We start from the raw sequence: 20,711 nt of genomic DNA, 5'->3' as shown, positions 1-20,711 counted from the left end.
TAAATACAAATCTCCTTCCAAATATCTCAGTGATACAATGCTCTCTAGTCCTGGAAACAAGCTCTAAACAGTGATTAAGTTCTGAAAACTTTTACAAGTTCTGACTTGCATTGGACAGATGCTTTTAAGGATAGTTTGCATTGGAAATCATAAGTGATTAGGTTAGACTGATATCAAAAGATGTCAGTTCTTTTTGCAGTGCACATCTTTGAAAATTTAGTTTCTGTTGTGTCTGCTGGGCATTTGAATCTCCATCTGTGAAACTTCTGGTCTATACAGGATGTATGCCAAACAGCCAGGATGGAAAACACTGTGAGGAAACAGTCAAGTGTTTATATTTTAACTTTTATATTTCACATGAACTTATTTTCTTAATGTGAAAAACAGAAGCTTACATCTGGGGTGTAAGTTTTATGTTTACTTTTTGCATCACAAGCTGTACATGTGCAGGTGCTAGTATGAAGTATGTGAAATAGTCTTGGATGCTTTCTGTCACTACATTCTACTTCAGCTTATAGAGACCTCTGTTTCCATTGCTTTGGGTTTTTTTATTTTAAGTTTATTTATTTAATCATAAAAGAGCATTTTCACTTTAGAACTGTTGCTTCCCCTTAAGAGGGGTACCCAGTCTTGACATTTACGTTTGCAGAGTTTGATTCCAGGGAGATCTTTCTCATCTCCCCTCAAAAAAGCTATTAACTAATGCCTGCAAATTCAGTACAATCCTCTGAAAGGAGAATGGACCTTTTGCAGTCAGTAATGCTCCTGTAGAAATGTTCCCAAAGACTGGAAGGACAACCAGTGTAGACCATTGCAGTTTGCATGATCTGAAGCAGTTTTGATAGTATCTGCATGTAAAATGGTGTCAAGGATGAAAAGTAGAGAATCAAATGCAGAGTATTGTGCACTGTAGTATTTTGGATTCCTGCAGAGCTGTAGCTGCCAGGAAGTGTTTACAGGACCAATGGGTCATTGAAAGCAGAGTTTGTTGTTCTGTTCTGTTTGTGTGGTCTGTGATTAACAGGCGGTTTTAGAGCAAAATTCTCTAAATTTCCACTAGGACTGGATCGTAATAGGTGGCAAAACTCAGCATTTAGTAATGGGCATAGAGTAGTAACTGTAGTTTACCAGCAGAGTTAGTCTGTGGTGTGTGTCTTAAATAATCTCCTAGAGGAAGAAAATTCTCAGCTCTTTAAGATTTGTCCCATTCAAGATATCAATAGTAAACCAATCTGGAAAGAAAGGTTGTTGCAAGGCTTCTTCTCTCCCATTTCAGTCTTCAGCATTGTTTATATGAACTGCACTATTCAATATTTAGTACATGCAGTATGATGATTTTTTGGGGTATCCAATAGTTTTCAGTAGCTGTTTCTTATTTCACTTGATCATGTTTGGGTTTTGGGGAAAAAAGGCTTATATCGAGTTTGAACTAGGCTAAGACAAGTGGCCTTAGGTACAGCTTTTGAGTTTTGACAAAACTGGTCAAGTAGCTAAAAAGATTGTCTTACAATACTGTAAAGGGTTCTTGAGACATTTTGGTCTCAAATACTAGAACTACCATAATATTGTCAGACCTCATAATTTGCCATCCATTCTCAATCCTAAAAAAGACCTTGGGTGGGCTTATGATGAGACTGCTTATTGCAGTCTTGGTGTGAAATAATCTGTTCAACCTTCCCTCTCTATTTTCTAAAATGAGTCTATTCTTACATGATTTGCTACTCATTGAACCTGTACTCTCGAATTCTTGGACAAGATAGGTGGACATTCTGTTTTTAGCTAAAATTGACATTTTCATTTACTGCTCTCTCTAAAGCATATGTTGGCAGTGAGGCACTGGACATTTACAATCCAGGTTGATAGAGGAAAGGTAGTAATATGAGAACTTTTTGCACCATTAGCTTTTTTTCTTGTAATAAAATAACTTTCTCAGTTCAGCATTTTTAAGGAAACCTCCTGCAGAAATTAATGTAAAACAAGAATACAGCTGTATGGAATAACAACACTCAACTTTCAGTTCAGAAATACCTTTCTTTCTGTAGGCTCCACTCAGGCTGAACATCTATCCCTGTGTGGATGCTGTTCTAGTGATGTTTATAATAAAGAATATTGCTGGAGGGAGGATTCTTTCCAGGTGTATTAAGACTTGTCACGTGTGTCCAGAGATGCAGGCAGAAAAAATTGGCCTATTGAGTCTGTGCTGAAAAGAAGCCACTTGAGTATTATCCTTGAGATGAATCAGCTCAGCCATTTCATGTCAGCAGTCATCAACGTGATGACACAGCTAAGGCAGAATGTGCTATAGCCCATTTTTTCCTTCACTTTTCCGCTCTGGATGTTAGGAAATAAATCTGAGAAATAAATCTGAGATAGTTGGAAATCAGCTGGTGGAACTTGGAGCATGGTTGTAGATCATAACAGGCCTTAAAGGTGACCATGTAGAATCATAGAATGGTTTGGATTGGAAGGGACATTAAAAATAATCTATTTCCAACCCCTCTGCATGGGCAGGAACAACTTCCACTAGACCAGGCTGTTCTAAGTCCTGTACAATCTGTCCTTGAACACTGCAAGGGATGGGACATCCACTGCTGAAGTGTCTCATCACTGACTCATACAGGTCAAGGGCAGGTGGGGAGAAAAAGTGGCACAGCTCTTGCTTGAGATTTGGTGCAAAGAACAACCTCCCCGAGACTGAATGAAGGCTGAAAATACTGCAGCAAGGTAAATGGTAGGTCTTAGACAGCTTATACTTGCTATTGTAAGCCAGAAGCCAAGAATTATAATGCAATGTGTTTCTTTAGTTCACTCCTATACACATGTTCAGGTAGAACTTCAAGATGCAATTGAGTCCATTTTCAAAAGACCCATAGTTATGCATGCTGTATTTGAGATGGATTTGGGTTTGTGAGTCACATAAGTAACCTGGTATATTTTATCATTCTTAAATATTTTTATGCTTGGTACATACAGGGAACTTCCATTGCTTCTATAGTAAAAAAAATTGTTTTCATTAATTGAAACTTAGTAGGGGAAAAAAGTTAGGATGGGGTGACTTCCCACCTAAAAATACAGTTTTGTAGTATCAAAGCATGTTGTAGAAACCTCTCCATTTTTGGGGAAGTGTATGTCCACTTCTGGAGAGATGGAGAGAATCACCACAAAGTTATAGAAATAAATCCTTTTGTGCTGAATATCAGGAAGACTGTAAAAGCATTCTTCTTATGTGTTTGGTTCTCCTGGTGTGTACATGCACGTTCCAAGAACATTTGCAATGCCTTGCTGAGTTACACCAATGGTCCATGTAGCACAGCATCCTGTCTCCTGTGGTGGCACTAGAAGATGCTTTTTACAAAGAGCCTGTCCAATTTTTGCAATCCTTTTCCCTCATGCTCTCCATCAACCATGACTGTTGTATGGAGGATGTATCAAGCTGTTCTATTTAGTATCCATTTATAAACACAGTAAGCCTGGTGCTAATGCTGTCATGCTATACGGTCTCATTTCTATATGTATGTAACTTTAGGTTTTGTGTCATTATTTCTTCTTATTATATATAATATTCACCATACTGTAATATAATGCTTTCAACATTATGAAAATATTTCCAAATAAAATACTTTTTAATATGTCATAGAAATTTAGAATCCTGTTCATTTGAAAAGGAGGAATGTGTTGCAATTTGCAGTAGACTGCAATCTCTGTTTTTTGAACAGTACCTTCACAAATATTTGAGTACTTAGTGCAGCCTGTACAGATGCTGGTCATGCACAGTCAGGACTGAAATGAACCTTATTCATCTTTATTCTCACGTAGAACCTTTCTTGTCCTAGTGTAATACTTATTGGACAGATCATATGAAAGTGTAGAATGTGGTTGGAACCTGCTTTTCTGAAGAAGTGGCACGTTAGCATTTCCTATTCTCTCAACCTTAGAATGTGAAAATAAATGCATTAAATAAATTGCTAGATTTAATCATTCTGCATTGTTGCAGGCAAGAAGTATACTTTAAATTCAATATTTTAGATGTTTGTTAATATTAATTGAACCTCTTAAATAGACACTGGTGACTCAAAAGCCTTACAGAAAGATGATCCTGAAGGCTTATTATGATCAGGTTGGCAGCTATGTTTGCTAATTTAAAATATGCCTGAAGTGATTCAGATTTGTTACTTAAGTAGATCTCTTAAATTCAACATCAGGAGGAAAAATTTTGAACATAAAAATATCTAAATTATCTTTTTAAATCCTTAGGACACTTCTATTTGTGTTGCATTTTTTAGAAAGAAGAAAACCATTAAACCCAGGGAATAGAAGCCCTCAGGAGTTCAAATTGAAATAGAACACAGAAAATTGTTGTTTCAGTTCACCTGGTCCTCTGTACACAAGCATAGACTATGTCCAAAACCATGGTGTGCATTCCATTTAATTCTGTGAGGACAGTGGATCCCAATATGGAAAAGAGGAATAAATTGCCAGTATGACAACCTGCTGTGCCAGGGTTATGGCAGTCCATTGCTACTAGATTACTTCTAGTGGTGAAAGCTTGCACACCTACCAAAAATGTTTGTAAAAGGATAAGAACTCTGAGAGAACCTACCTGACACAGACTTTTGATGTGTGATAAGCACAGGGAAGAAAACCAGTGTGTTTCCTACTCAGTTACCAATTACAAGAGTTGTAATTTTCTGGTGAGTCACATACATGTATTTCATCTGTAACAAGATGAGATCCCCCAACAGAAGTCCTTCCTGGTTTTGTGCAGATCCTTTAGAAGAATTACCATTCTTGAATTTGCCCAGAGATGGAGAGCTCAGTGCAACATACAGAGCATCAATTACTCACTCCTTTTCAATCCTGAAAATAAGCCTTTATGGCAGGAAGCTTACATCAAAGCTTTGAGCCAAATAGAACAAATGGATTTGGAACTGGAGAACTAAGGAGATAACAGAAGACAGTTGTGATCTCAAGCAGCTGCAAGCATTTTCAGCACTGAAGCTCAGGAGAGTTATTAAGGAGGATTTGATGGAGGAGGATGATGTGGTTTGCTGTTTGTTTTGGCTGCTCCTTCAAAGCAGAAAGGAAAACATGTTGTGCCTACAGTTAGGTGGTTTGGGATGCCAGCACCCTGAATTGATCAGGGATAGGAGTAGATCTGTTGCTGCCTAACAAAAGGTATTCAGACAGCTACAGGTCCTGACAGGAAAAGCAATTATCTGATACCTGATGTGATTGGGAAGGGGCAGCCAGCACCAGGGTTCAAGAGAAGAGTGGTATGGTAGGAGGTGACTGCTGGTTAGGGATAAGAACTCACCAAGGGTATGAGAAGAAGGTGTTGGAGTAAATCCTGTGTAAAATAAGGAATGCTGAACCATACGTCTCCACTGCTGCATCTGGCCTGGAGTGGGTCTGCTGTGCTGTTGCACTGTTGTATCTGGTGTTTGGAAAGAGAAGTTTAGAAAATCAGATGCTTCTCGATGTTAGCAAATGTTAACTGTGGTCACGGAGCCCTAAAATTAATGAAATATGTATCAGTTTTTCTGACAAAGTCATAAATGAGCACTGGCAGCACAATTTAAATATTTGTCAGGTAGAGAGAAATTAGTGTAATTAATACCCAAATTTTTTGTGGCTAATGGTTTTGGATCTTTCACTGACCTACTATACATGGAAGAGTTCCTGATCATGTTGCTTTTTTGACATTGTGTGTAATTCTAATATATGGTGCAATTCACTGAAGTGCATCCTTCTTTTTCCGTTTTCTCTCTCTCTTTTTTGGGGAGAGGGTTTGGGTTTTTTTTTTGTTGTTGTTGTTTTTTGGTAGGGTTTTTTTGTTTTTTTGTTTTAAATAAGAAAAAAACAAACACAAAAAATCTAAACAACTCTGTTATATTATGTCATATCCATGAAGTATAGTTATGCATCTAAAGGAGTGCCAGTCTCAGCAGGTCCAGTTGCACTGGGGAGGCTTTTTTTCAGCTGGGGAGCTAAGAGGTAGCAGTATGTTTTACTGCAAAAAAGGAGCAACTGCTGTCCAAAGTAAGATCTAGGTATTGGCATTTCTGTACAAAATTGAAGCTAGAATATCCGGAAGCATAATATGAACTTCTAGGATAACGACAAATATAACAATGTATTCAGAAATTCAGAGCCCTTTTCTATCTACACAAAGAGTTAGAGAGCTATCATCTTGTAAAATATGAAAAGAGACATAAAACTGCAAAAAAACCTAAGCCTATGCCCCAAAAAAGTCCCAACAACCCACAGTAAACCGCAAAAGGTTCTTAAAACTTTATGCTCAACTTTTATACTCATGTCAGGTTTTTCAGTCAGTGACATTTATTTACTTATGACTCCTTATTTTCCATTTCATGAGCTCTGGGACACACACACACACTGGTAAGTTGTGTGTGCTGGGTAAATAAATCAATATTTCAACAAATATCCTTATCTAAATAATCTTCCTTGACCAGGGATGCAATGCTTTTATCTCAGTTGTGTATCACGGTCTAAAAGGGCAAGGAGTTCTGCAACACTTGTGGGGCAGGGGATGAGTGTGGTTCTTGAAGTGAAAATGTGCTGTCACCCCCACACTGACAACACAGTGAGACTCTTCACATGATACTGCTCCTTCTCTGCATCCAGGCATAGAAAAGGTCAGAGCAAGTTGGGCACTTCTGTCCTTGTCTCTTGCTGTGCTTCCCAGCACCATGTAAGAGTCCTGATGGCTGGCAGTGAAGCATTTTTCTCTCCATTAGCTTCATCTCATTCTCAGCTAATGGCATTGTCACTCTTCACAGCAACTCTGAGTGTGTGGAAGAGGGAGAGAGGAGCTGCTGTCAGTGTTGCAAAGCAGCTAATGCTTCTTCTTGATGCAGAGAGGTGTTTGGCTGCAAAAATCTGCAGGAAGGCTCAGATCCTGGGCAGACTCTGATCATGCAATCTCCTTTTGGGATGTTGCATGGCAGGAGTGACTTACACTAGAGGACAATTTGATGCCATTAAAGCTGTTGGAACCTAAATTGTTGAATTCCATTCAAAGGAAGACTTTGTCCTAAAAAAATAATACAATCATCTTGAATATGGAAACTGGAGTTGTGTTTTGTATAGTGATAGTTTTGGAAAAAGTGGGAAAATCCAGATTCAGTGACAAGCATTTTTTTGTGAGGCCTCTGAGCAACAAGTGCTGGCTGGAGTGAGTCTTACAGGATCTGTCAGAATGCCTAGAGGCAGGACCCTGTGGTCTCATTTTGACTGTCAAAGAGGAGCCCACCTGAGATATAACTAGAGACATGGCTATATGTGTCACTTCTCTTGTACAAGAAATAGAAGTCTGTGTGGTATCTACAGAAAAATAATTTATTTAGGCTTTTCCTTTGGAATGTTTACAATATGCTTCTGTTAGATGCAACAGTTACTATGTGCAGATGTATTTCCATCCCAGGAAATAACAGGAAGTTTATAGCATTCAAAAAAACCTTTATCTGGAAGTTGTTCTGTTTAATGGAATATATAATAAGAGTTATAATAAGAAAGTGGATATGCAACCTTTTTTTTTTTTAATATGGAATATTTACTATAAAAGAATAAACTTTCAGGAAGTTAGCACAGTGGAAAATAACTTGTCCATTTAGTTTTTATGGGGGGTGAGGGAACAGGAGTTGTCATTTGTCTAAATTAGACAAATTACAGGTATAGAAGAAAAATTAGACAACTGAAAATTGCTTTTTTGTATTTCTCAATGTGGGTAACTTTTAAGTGATATCTTTGGTTATTATTTCTCCATTCAGACCATCACTGCATATTTTGATCCATTACATGTCTGAATCAGCCTTGATTTCTCCATTTCTAATGTGTCTCTCTTTGCTTCCCAATTATAGCAATTTTTCAGTCTTGAATTATATCCTATTTTCTCAAGATTAAAGATGTATGGCTACAACTAAGATTTGATGCTTGGAGGTTTTACTAAATACTTGTAATTTTTCTGTGTAATGAGTATTTCATATTACATTGGGATTTGCACAGCTCGTATCACCTTGCTGGAGGACATTGCGCATAGAAAAAGCTGGTTCTGAGTAACCTCTAACAATTTTTGCCACCATGGAATAAAGCAAAAGCTCAGAAAAACTCCCCTGAGTTTTACCATTCCATCATGTAATTAAACAACATGTGAAGACTAAGCTTCTCACATTCTAATGTTTAACAGCACTTTGCTTTCTGCATATTGTATTTTGATCACATCTTTACTGAAGACATAAGTGTATTGTAAAACAAAAAACAAAACAAAAAAACCCCACCAAAACCAAACCTGATATCTGTACAGCTTTTGGTTAAATCCCATATTACCAAACCTCCTTTAGTTTTAATGAAATGTTGCATCCATCATCATAAGAATGCTTGGGCTAAGGCTTGTTTCTTTTTGCCTGAGGGTTAAACACTTAAATTCAAGTATGATAGACAATATAATCTTCCCGCATTTGTTCTCAGTTTACATGTTAGGTCCCTTTATAAAAAGGAGTGACTGCAGCAAATGAATTTGTCTGTACAGAGAAAGCTTTCCTTGTCCTTGTTCTTTGTTGGGCAGACAGGCCTAGAGACTATGGGAGAAGAGTATTACATAGCAAGGAATGAGGAGTCAGGATGTGGAGAAAGCAGGCAGCCTGGTGTCAGTGGTGACAAAAAGAAAGGTATCCTGGTCTCCAAAAAAGATGTCAGCATTTGTCCCATTCAGAAAGCTCTTGACTTTGCTGACACCAAACCCTGGAAGTGAGGAACTGCCTTGCACAGATGGAGTGAGCAGGAAGAGGTTGGTTTATAGAGCACTTCCATTTCAGTTCTGTTTGATCTGATTTCTCTGAATTAATTATTCTAGTGGTTGATTTCAAAAGAAAAAAATGTTCAAAAAGCTCTTTTGAGTCCAACATCCTTTTGGTTCATACAAAATTCTCTGTAAGAAAGTTTTGGTATGTCTTTCAGGATGTTCTTGCTGCTTTAGGGTCCCAAGACAGTTACTGAATGGCCATAGCTCCTTTTGTAGTCATCAGAGAGAAGCAAACAACTCTTAGAGTGTTTAAGATGACCTGTTCTGCACAGTCCTGAGAGGAGAGGAATTGCCTTTTTGCTGAGCCTGTTTCAGCTTCACAACTTTTGTAAAAGGAGACTTTAGACAAGACTCATTGTTTGGATCTGTGTTTCCCCAGCCGTGCTTTCAAACTCAATAGGGAAGATTTCTATTGCAGTCATTTAAATTACAGTGAATTATACTAAATTATTGTCTTCATCTAGGCAACCAGACATAAAATGAATTCTGTTTAGAGTGAATATGATAGTACTTGGACTATTGTCTGGACCCTGAATCATATAGAAATGCTGGTACAAAAGAGGAAGATGCTTTGAAATGTTTCCCAGTCGCTAAAGAGTGAACAAAGCAACATGGTTCTGAGCAGGCAATGTAAGCTGTGAAGTGCTTGCTATTACTGTGGGCTGCCCTATTTTCTTATTTTGTGTTTCCCAGAGGCTCAGCTATGTTTGTAGCAGTCAGTAGAAATACCTCTTTTTGCATTATTAGTTTCTATTGATCCCAAACTTTTTCTCCCTAGTCAAGTGAAAAGTTTTGCACTCTAAATGTTCTTTTACTACTGCTTCTTGTGTATAATAAAATGAATTGCACTAAGGTTACTATATGAAAATCTTCCATGCTGGACAGCTGCCTCCTGTGTTTGCTCAAAGTCCTGTCTCTTTACTGACCAATGTCTTTCAGTTTTTTCTTCTAAGTCATAGCTTCATACTACTTCAGCTATATACTAGTTTGGGGAAGGAAATGTGAGTAGCTTTACTTTCCTCATTAGCAGTTTCATTGGTCTGCAAATGTATTATAACAAAGAAAGAATGCAAATTATGAGATGATGCAATATGAAGCTTTTGTCAGGAAGAGCTAGCAGCAGAACATACATGGGACTGTAAACTGTTAGTACAGCACTGTCACTTTCTTGCCTTTTTTCATTCTGGTAGAGACAAAATACTATTACAAATGCTTTTAAAAAGATAAATTCCTCCTTGAGGGGGTTATTTTTTCTTGTGAATGTAAAGGCTGGTGGCTTTATTTATGCTGAATCTGAAATAAGAGCTTTCAAGAGTAGAGCATATTTTGAATATTGGAAATGTGGCAGTCATAATGTTATGTGTGGATGAGTTGATGTGGTCCAAAAGTACAGTAAGAGACTTCACCTTTTGCTGAAAAGTGGTATTATAAAATGCTGCATTTTTAAAGCCTCAAGATTTTGTACATAGGAAAACACAATATTGACACAGACATGGCTGTTTCTATTTTGGCCCTGGTGTGAAGTAAAGATATCTATGTCCTGACTGAGGAAGATAAGAGACTTATGCATTGCATAAGATAGAATAGGCAGATTTTTCCTCTAGCTGGCTGTCTTGTCAGTGCATGCTCATGACAAAGAAAGTAAGAAGTAAAAAGCCAAACTGAAAGTGAAGAAATCAAAAGAAGCAAACACCCAGGAGGCTGTGACTAACACAGACCTGGAGGTGCTAGATGATGTAAAAAAGCACAATCATCAATACCACGAGGTTTGTGAGCAGTGAAGCTAAATAACTCAGGAAAGATACCTGTTTCACTGGTACATTTCATTCACACTAAATTGAAAGCAATCAACTTTACGTAAAAGCATAGAACATTGCTATGGTTTCTTTTGCTTATTGATTATCTTGTACTTTTGTTAGGAAAAATAGGAGTCACAGTGCACATCTTGCTTCCATTTGAGCTGAAATTAAAACCACACAGCACAGACAGGAGCTGTGTATTGAACCTCAGCCTGTTGAAGACACTGATTTAGTTCCCTGCAAGTCTTCGTAAGGACCTGGCTGGAGCACCTCCCCTATGAAGAGAGGCTGAGGGAATTTGGGTTGTTCAGCCTAGAGGAGAGAAGGCTCCAAGGTAACCTCGTAGCGGCTTTCCAGTTCTGAAGAGGGCCTACAAGAAAGCTGGGGTAGGGTTTTTAAAACAGGTGTGTAGCAAGAGGGCAAGGGGAAATGGTTTAAAACTGGAAGAGGGGAGATTTAGCTTAGACATGAAGAAAAAATTCTTTCCTATGAGGGTGGTGAGACACTGGCACAGGTTGCCCAAGGAAGTTGTGGCTGCCCCCTCCCTGTAAGTGTTCAAGGCCAGGTTGGATGGGACCTTGAGCAACCTGGTACAATGGAAGGTGTCCCTGCCCACGCAGGGAGTTGGAACTGGATGATCTTTAAGGTCTCTTCCAACCCAAACCATTCTATGATTCTGTGACCTTCAAGAATTTGTGCTTGGCTTTCAATGCTGTTAGTGGAATCTGCTCTTAAGTGGTAATAGTTGGGAAGACATGTCACACTGTAGGCAGGGCACAGGAGTTAAACTGGTCACAATTGACCCTGTGTGACAACCAGGACTGTGAGACAGACAGTCCATCAAGTTCTGCCTTAGGGACAGAAGGCAAAGAAAATTACTCTGGAAGTGGTTGTGTCATGTTGATTTTGTTCTATTAAAGAAGATCTTGTTTGAAAAGTTGAAGATGGAAAGAAATTCGAGTGAAAAAGACCCCAGCACAATTGTGTTCACTTTCCTGAGGAAAGGAAGGATGGTGGAAAAGATAATGGGCTTCAGGAAAGTGTGTTTCACCCAGCTTTGGGAACTAGGAGGTACATGTGTGGGAAAAACAGCATAAAAATTAAGGAAATCTGGGTAGCTGGCAGTTACTGAAAGATGTTAAACACACAATATCAAATTAGCTGATGCAGAGAAGAGTGTGCTTCTCTTAATGTTTTCAAATGCTTTCGATTAGGAGAAACAAAACTGCACAGCCAAGGTACAGGCATTTAAGGATAAACTCAGGAAGACTAATGTGGTGTCATAAAGACAGTATGCAGTTTGGGGCAGAATATATCACAAACATCAGTGGCAAATTGCAGGCAGCCTAAATTTAGAAAACATGGATGCTTTCAAAAGATTACAGCAACTATGTACAGCCTGAAAAAGAGAAAAGTGTCATACTGTGACAGTAGTCTGGCAAAGATTATGCTAAATAGAGAATAATCATAGAATCACTAATGAAAGAATGGTTTGGGTTGGAAGGGACCTTAAAGATCACCTAGTTCCAACCCCCCTGCATGGGCAGGGACACTTCCCACCGGACCAGGTTTCTCAAGGCCCCATCCAACCTGGTCTTTAACATTTCCAGGGAGGGGACATCCACAGCTTCCTTGGGCAACCTGTGCCAGTGTCTCACCACCCTCACAGGAAAGAATTTTTTCTTCATGTCTAGCCAAATCTCCTCACCCAGTTTTAAACCATTTCCCCTTGCCCTCTTGCTACACACCTGTTTAAAAACCCTACCCCAGTTTTCTTGTAGGCCCTCTCCAGATACTGGAAAGCCACTAAGAGGTCACCTTGGAGCCTTCTCTTCTCTAAACTGAACAGCCCAAATTTCCTCAGCCTGTCTTCATAGGGAAGGTGTTCCAGCCCTCTGATCATTTTAGTGGCTCTCCTCTGGACATGTTCCAGGAGCTCTGTGTCCTTCTTATGCTGGGGATTCCAGAACTGGACACTGTACTCCAGGTGGGGTCTTACAAGCGCAGAGCAGAGGGGGAGAATCACCTCCCTTGACAGGCTGTCTGTGCTTCTGTTGATTCAGCCCAGGACCCAGTTGCCTTTCTGGGCTGCAAGCATATGTTGGAGGCTCATGTTGAGCTTCTGGTCCACCACTATCTGCAAGTCCTTCTCTTCAGGGCTGTCCACAATCCTTTCCTCTCCCAACCGTTATTCATGCTTGGGGTCGCCTCGACCCAGGTGAAGAACCTCACAGTTGGCCTTGCTGAAATTTCTGCACTTTAACAAGCCCACTTCTTGAGCCTGTCAGGGTCCCTCTGGATGGCATCCCTTCCCATCCCTGTGTTGACTTCACCACACAGTTTGGAGTCGTCAGCAAATTTGCTGAGGGTGCATTTGATTCCACTGTCCATGTCACCAACAAACTTTTTAAATAGCACCAGCTCTTGAAGAACACCACTCATCACACATCTCCATTTGGACACTGAGCCATTGATCACAGCTCTTTGGGTGTGACCATCAGGCCAGTTCCTTATCCAATGAGTAGTCCTTCCATCAAATCTGTATCATTCCCGATTAGAGATCAGAAGTCATGAGAGACAGTGTTGAATGCTTTGCAGAGGTCCAGGTAGATGACATCTGTTGCTCTGGACCTCTGCAAATGATGATTTATTATCAGAGCAAAAAAGATTCAGGTTGGCTATTAGGAAAAATGCTCTACCAGGCTAGAGAAACACAGAAATAGTCTACTTTGAAAGACTGAAGTCTCCAGCAGTGGGAGTTTTTTTAGGAGCAGGTTAGACAAATGTCTTTTCAAGGACCGCTTGAAAGCAGCAGATCTCAACACAGTGCAGATATGGTGGACTGAATTATTTCTTCAGCTCCCTTTTACCTCCTATATTTCTGTAGTTTTATGACAACAGAACAGCAACAAATCAAAATCTTCTAGTCTTCCTGCAGTCAGTACTAAAAGGAAGGTCCAGTCAGCTCAGGGGCTGTACAGCGTGCTCAGTGGAACAGGTCAGATTATTGATCTATACTAAGAACAGAAAAAAATGGAGATTTGTGCTTGAGATGCTTTTAGCATTCTTATGTGTAATAAAATTAAAGCAAGGTTGGACAATATGACATTTCATAACTATCATCCATGCATGCTGTAAGCTGTACATAGGTGATTTACTACCAAGTCATTTATGTCTGTGCAGCTGGTAAAGAGAAGGAAGACAGTAATTGCAGTTACCCTGCTATTCTCATCCAGGCTACTGAAATAAGATGAAAGCACCTTGACAACTGCTGGATGCAAGCAAATGCTACCTGGCAGCTTAGTGCAGATGCATATATCAGGAGCAGTTGGATGATTAAAGGCTATGATAGCCTTAAAAAAGGTGCAACTGGTAGTTTTCTTAAAAGCAAAGCTGATACTGAAACCTTATTCAATGGACATCAGAATCCAGAGGAGCTGAATAGAGAAATCTATCGGCCAGGTCAGGGGAAGAGCAACTAAGACCTACAAAGAATGCCTGCATGACTGTGATGTGATGAAAATTCTAACTGATCTTTCATGTGTTTTAGGATCATGCTATTTTATGCATCTATTGCTGAAGATAGCTTTCCTTACTAATAGTTCAACTACAGTAGCCCAGGGTTGTGGCAGATGGGTGGGTGGAGGACTGTGTATCATCCCAGTATGAGTCTTTGCCTTTTGAGTGCCAGAAAATCATAAGGGAGGAGCCCTTCATTACCCCTGTCACAAACACATTTTCTGATACAGCTTTGTGTGACCATCAGACCTACAGACCTTTCAGGCAGGTTTTCACATGTTTCAAGTTTTCCATCACATTGTTCTTTCCCTTGGTCTAAGTATGCAAGTTTTCTTTAGTCCTTTTCCCCTGTTTCTGCTGTCCAAATACCCATATTAAGGAGTGAATATTTTAGAATTGAAATATTATGGATCATAGAAATGCTTGCTTGGAAGAGGCCTTTGGAGATTATTTCATTCAGCTCCTGCTTGAAGATTATTAAGTTAAATTTATAGGTTGTACAGGGCCTTTTCCATTCAACTTTTGAATATCTCCCAAGAATGGAGCTAACACAGACTGAGTAATCTGTTCCAGTGCTTAACCACTCTGTATAGGAAAATTTTTCCTTTATGTCCCATAGAAATCTACTATCTTGCAGTTGGGGATTGCTGACTTTTATCTTTTCCTGTGTGCATATGGGAAGCATCTGTCTCTGTCTTCTCCACTCCCTTTTATATATCCCATGTTCAGTTTACCCCATTTTACTTGCTTGTGTTTGCAAGTAATATTTGCATTCTAGCAGTGCAGGCAGTGAAAATACTGCCAGTTAAGAAAATAACCTGTAAATCACAAGAGAATGACAAAAGAAGTGACTAACATTAAATCAATGAAAATTGCTCATGTAAAAAGTTATCAGAATGACATTTCTAAATAACATCCTTGTGGGAGGATCACTAATATCTTCCCTTACTGTGTCTCATAGGCTGGACATTTATAAGAATCTCTCTCTTTAAATCAAGTTTGTTCAAAGCTTAAAAGAGGATTTCTATCCTCGTTAGATAAACGCAGCCTTTGGAGACTTCTTAAAAACAGTTCAGACTGAAGGGTCTGGTTTTGCATGCATTTCAGATAGCAGAATAAGTGTTATCTGAGAATCAAACTGAGAAAGTCCCTTCAGTTAATATCTGCTACTGCTGCTGCCAAACCTGAGCTAACAGACATCACCACCCCTTCTCCCATACTCGGTTTTCCTCCTAGGATTACTAATTGCTTGAAATAGGTATTATAGAAGTGATGCAAACAGCAATAAATGCATCTGTGCATGCAAGAGAGAATGTGTGAATGTGTGTTCTGTGAGTGTAGGAGAGAGAACTTGAGTTATTACTTTCTCCTCCCATTAGACCCCATGGCTCATGACAGATAGGACATTTGTATTTGTATTTGGTGAGTTACTTTGGCCTTCAGGGTAGGAAGCAGCCCTGTGGCACAGCTTGGCTTCTGTAGTATGTCTGTGTCCCAAGTTCTCCATGTGTTTCTCATTTTCTGCTTCTAGTCTAGTGCCTTTCATCAAAGCATTCTGAGGTGATTTTACCAAATTATGTGGAGTACTGAAACAGACTAATGAGCTATTTGGCCATATGAGTTCACAATGCTTTCAACAAAATAATAGCTACCAGCACCTCTCATCTCTAGATGTTTCACTGGAAACTAGAAAAGTCTTTTTTTAAAAAGTTATCTGTTGAGTTCTTGATTTATTGTCATCCAAGCATTACAGTTAGCTTAACTCAAGCACGATAACTTGGGAAGAGGCTACATAGTTTTTTTTTACTGTGGACACTATGCCACTACAGAAGAAGCAGAAATTATCTATTATATATAATTTTAAACTGCAAGATATAGCAACACCCAGGAAAATTCCAGTATGGAAGTACTGCTGAATAATGTTTGTACTGTAATCTCTCATATCTCTCACTGAAGGACTTTATGACTTAAGGAAATCTGGTACATATATATACACATATACTTATGATGTATGGGTTATTTGTTCCCCCTTTATGTGTTTATGTCATGAATTTGTTCCACATCAACATCCCCAAGGATAATTTATCTCCCTGTCTACCCATATTCTCAAGCAAGCATGGTTCAACACTACTCAGGGCATGAGTATTGTAGTTTTCTATAGCTTCTTTTGAGAGGGAAGAGAAAAACTTGATGTGTTAGGATAGGGACTCTTTGAGGTGTTCATAAACTTACATTGAACACACATGCAGTGTGATAGCCTGAGTCGTAACAAAGAAAGACAGTAGAACTATAGTTATGAGCATGCTTCTAAGGACATGTGGCAGCTTCACTTGCAAAAAGCAGACAACAGAAATAGAAAATGAGACCAGATGCAACATTTTACCCATGAGGACTTGTTTAGCATGTAGAAAAATAGAACAAGCTTAATACTAACCTGTGTCATCCTTGTCGTCACTGTTTCCCCTCTCCTGCCCTGCACAGCTCAGAGCACACACATACAGTATCTGCCATAATCTCCTTTTCTAATTGTAGTTGTATTCCAATAATCCCTTTTTGTCCTTATAGCTGTTTGCATCCTAATACCTAGCCTTTTTCCTCCTCTCCCTCCTATGCTAGTGGTCTCAGGAAGATAAAAATTGTCTGATGCAAGTGAAAGTACAACTCTTTGAGCCAGAAGCAGTAAAAGAAAAGGTGCCCAGTGCATGGAAGAGCCTGCGTTGATGACAGCCTCAGCTGAACTCTGCCTAAGCAGCCACCCTGCCTTGGGAATCCATGGAGAATTTCCATGGTAGTGTGGGTGCCTTCTGCTTTTTTTCTTCAAGACCTGCTCAGCTGGCCTTTTACATACTCAGCTTCAGTTTTGGTTTGGTCTAAAATAATCACAGTTTTAGTATCGTACTTTACCTGATATTTTAGATAGGTTTTATCTTATAATACAGATATTTATCTCAAAATAGGACTCTATACCTTGTGAGGGGTAGAAAAATTAGCTAAAGCAACATGTTTAGAATGTAAAAATCAACATTGCTGACCCAAGCAAATAAGTTCAGTTTTGGTTCTAACTAAACTTTAGACCTAAAGACCTAACTTTAGACCTAAATAAATTTTGAAGAAGGTGATTTCTGAGATATAGTTTCTTCCTTCTCCCACCAACAAAAAAGAATATATTCCTTTCCTGGGTTAGTTTTCTCTACCTTAAATAGAAAGACTAACAGATATCCTGTTCTGTAAAGAAAATAGAAGTAGTTCTTTTTATAAGAAGCAAAAATTTTATGCTTGACAATGAAGAAAAGTAGTTTGAAGAATATCATGTGTGTAATTTCTTTTACAATTGGTTTGTCACTAATCAGCTTCAGTCCCACTCGGTTTGATCAAACATGTTGGTGATGAAGAAAAGTTAAAACAGTGGAGACCCTGGAAAGATAATCTCATTGTAAAACAAAACCAAAAACAGTAAAAAACAATTAAAAACCAACAAAACCCTAACAAAACTTAGAAAAATTCAGTGTAGACAGTAAGTCAGCTGAAGTCAGTAAATTAAATCCTACTTCAGAATCTGACCCTGATCCAGCAAAGCTCTTAATCTCATAATTTAAGCATATCAGTTCTTCCCTCTCTAAACATGCATGTTGTCCCACTGAAGAGATTAAGTGAGTTCAAAGATTGTTGCTGTAGAGCTCAGCATCTATCAGAACAGAGCCCTCATTGACCTGATGAAGAACACACACATCGTGCAACAAGACTTAGGTACTGAGTGGTCTTTGTGTAGGTGTTCATGTGGTGCAAATTCGACTCAGCCCAGGGCTTCCAGAGGTAGTCAGAAAATTATTGTTGTGTTTGGATACAAAGGGCTGTAAAATGTTTTATACTGTAAGGTGCAAGTCTTTTTGTAATTGCAGCACAGAAAAAAATCAGAGCTGTAAAAGAACCAATTAAAAAAATCATATACAAAAGTATCTGATGTCCAGAGTTTTATAGTTGAAAGGTTTTTTTGATAAATTATGCCCTGGATTAGAATGGACCTCAAATTTGTAGCCAAAAGGAATTACCATTTTGTGCTACATTGTGAAATGCCATATGTGGGTAGTTATTTTCATATGAAAAGCTATGGGATGATACAGTGTAAAACTTAGAATTTTTTCACACTGTTTTCTAGGAAGCAACTATACCTCTACAGAGGCATTGGCTCTTCAATCAGAGTATTATTAGGTACATTATGGATCATTAAGGGCTTAAGTACCAATTTCATCTTTGTATGTGTGTAACTGCTACAGAGGTATCAAATTTACAGTGTTGCTTCCTCCTGCAGAATAAAGGTTTAGCCATTAACATATAAAATACTGCAGGTCTGAATTAAGCTGCTGGTAACATGTGCTCACTAAACTTTTTAGAGAGCAAGGCCAAACGTCTGCTTCCCATGTATGTGCGACAGGACAGAGGGTTCTTGGAGTCTAACTGGATCTTAGACTAAAGAAGGTATTTCCAGTGTAGACTGTCTATGCAGCTCAAACAAGAATCTGACAATGCTGATGCTACAAGGGCTGTAATTCATCTTACACCCATGGTCGACCAGTTTCAGTGGGAGATGAAACCTTTCTTCCCACAGTACTTTCATCACTTTCCATGGTGCCGTTCCCCTAAACTATAACATCCTTCTGCACTAGGAATTAAATGTTGCTTGGCAAAGAGGGCAGCTTTCCCCTTGGAAGATTTTCTTCTTGGGGGAATTTCTCTGTGTTCTGGTGCCTTAAATCCATTTTATGTTGTATGTAGCTTTTGCACCTGAAAATTGATGCCTTAATACTCTGCATCGCTGGTGAGCTGCACATGATAAATGTCAGAAGCCATTTGTGTGCCCCACAGAACGTGCCTTCCCAGCAAATTTATTGCACTATAAGCTACTTCTGTTTCAGTGAAAAGCAACCATGTCCACAGCAAAACAGAGAACCACTGCTGTGCTTATGTCGAGAATTATTAAATGCAGAAAGTAGTGGAAGAAAAATTAGCAAAAGTTGTTTTGTATGTTTGTATACATGGTAGGCATAAGGACAAATTTGTGGTTTGCTGGTTTATAGAAGCTTGTTTGACTACAAATAGAAAGACTATTGAAAACTTAAACCAGGTGGCTACTCTCTTATTTCTTAATTCCTTTTTATATTCTCCTGATGTTTTACAGCTGTGCAATGGTGGATCCGTGACTGATCTTGTGAAAGGATTTCTGAAGAGAGGTGAAAGGATGAATGAACTTATAATCGCTTACATTTTACATGAAGCTCTGATGGTAAGATAAGCTCTCAGTGAAAGGACAGTCAATATTCAGCTCATTTTTTTTCTTTGAGTGAAGAGCATGTCCCCACTAACACAGCTCAGTATCTTGTGTTATTGCTGTGATTAATGAAATTTAGGTAATATGTAACTCAGAGGGTTCTTTTTAAACAAGCAAGGTAAAGAACAATTAATCTGTTTGTTTCATTATTAAGGTAATGGAAATTGATTTCTCCCCACTGGTTAATTTTCTTATTAAATACAGTTCTGCATCAAAATAACTTTTTTTTTTTTTTTTTTTTTTTTTTTTTTTTTTTTTGTTGGTGGGGTAAATATTGTCAAAATACTTTTGAACTACTTATGTCTAGATCCAAAATATTTTTATAGCAAAATGATCAACAGATCTATATAATTCAAACACTGCTCCAAGAACTTTTTTTTTTTTTTTTTCTGGTAATCAGGAACAAGTGTCTTTATTTTTCATTTTGTTTTAACCAGAATGTGACTTTCTGCAGTGGAATTTAGGCCCCAGCAGTTTTCTTTGAATTTGTACTCTAAAAGTGTAATATTTAATGCAGATTTATAGTGCATTTTTCCCCTGCTTGTGTTTTAAGATTTCTATTTGAAATAAAGTGGGGCACTTAAAAAATAAATATTCCTCATGATGTGCCAAGTGTTTTTCCAGTAAGAATTACATTTCTGTGTTTTTTACTTAAAAAGATAACTTGTTTTAGGTTTTTTCATACTTTTCTGCTACCTTTTTGTTCTGCAAATGTAATACAGAGGACAGAGCAGTTAGTAAAAAGTTCATGTTTCCATCTCACCTTCCAGGGACTTCAGCATTTGCATGAAAACAAAACTATCCACCGTGATATTAAGGGAAATAATATACTTCTGACCACTGAAGGAGGAGTCAAGCTTGTGGATTTTGGTATGTTATGTTTACTTACACATAAACCCAATGTTTTACATCTGAAGTACAGAAAATAAAACAGAGTAAAGAAATCATAAAAGATTAATGATATTTGTTTTTATTAGGTTTTTGAGTTCTTTATTGAAAAGTATTTGGATAGCCAAAGTTGTTTTTTTTAACTTGGTAGAAATAAAATATTCACAAACTCAGTGTTTTTACAACTTCGGGTTTTCCAGCAGCTTTACTAATGCTGTTTTGGTATCATGACTAAGAAATAGAAGTTATAATATGTCTAAGTGCCAAATGGTTTGGGGCAGTCATAGTCAGTGAAGTGTTGAAGAGATTTAATAGGGTTCCAAATAATGTTAGTGTTTACTTCCTCCAGAACCATGTT

General features: G+C 38.4%; 1 protein-coding gene across 6 annotated transcripts in view; it reads left to right on the top strand.

Annotated features, from left to right (window-relative positions):
- The window catches only part of MYO3A (myosin IIIA), a 121,166-nt gene that overhangs the window by 17,208 nt on the left and 83,247 nt on the right, over positions 1-20,711 (top strand). For all 6 annotated transcript variants that reach the window (XM_071734996.1, XM_071734998.1, XM_071734995.1 and 3 more), the window contains exons 4-5: positions 19,316-19,420; positions 20,236-20,335. In XM_071734996.1, coding sequence (XP_071591097.1) covers positions 19,316-19,420; positions 20,236-20,335 — 205 coding nt within the window. The remainder of the gene's footprint in view (positions 1-19,315; positions 19,421-20,235; positions 20,336-20,711) is intronic.

Source organism: Heliangelus exortis, chromosome 2, assembly GCF_036169615.1.
Source record: "Heliangelus exortis chromosome 2, bHelExo1.hap1, whole genome shotgun sequence".
Lineage (NCBI taxonomy): Eukaryota > Metazoa > Chordata > Aves > Apodiformes > Trochilidae > Heliangelus > Heliangelus exortis.
This window is presented reverse-complemented; position numbering and strand designations above follow the sequence as displayed.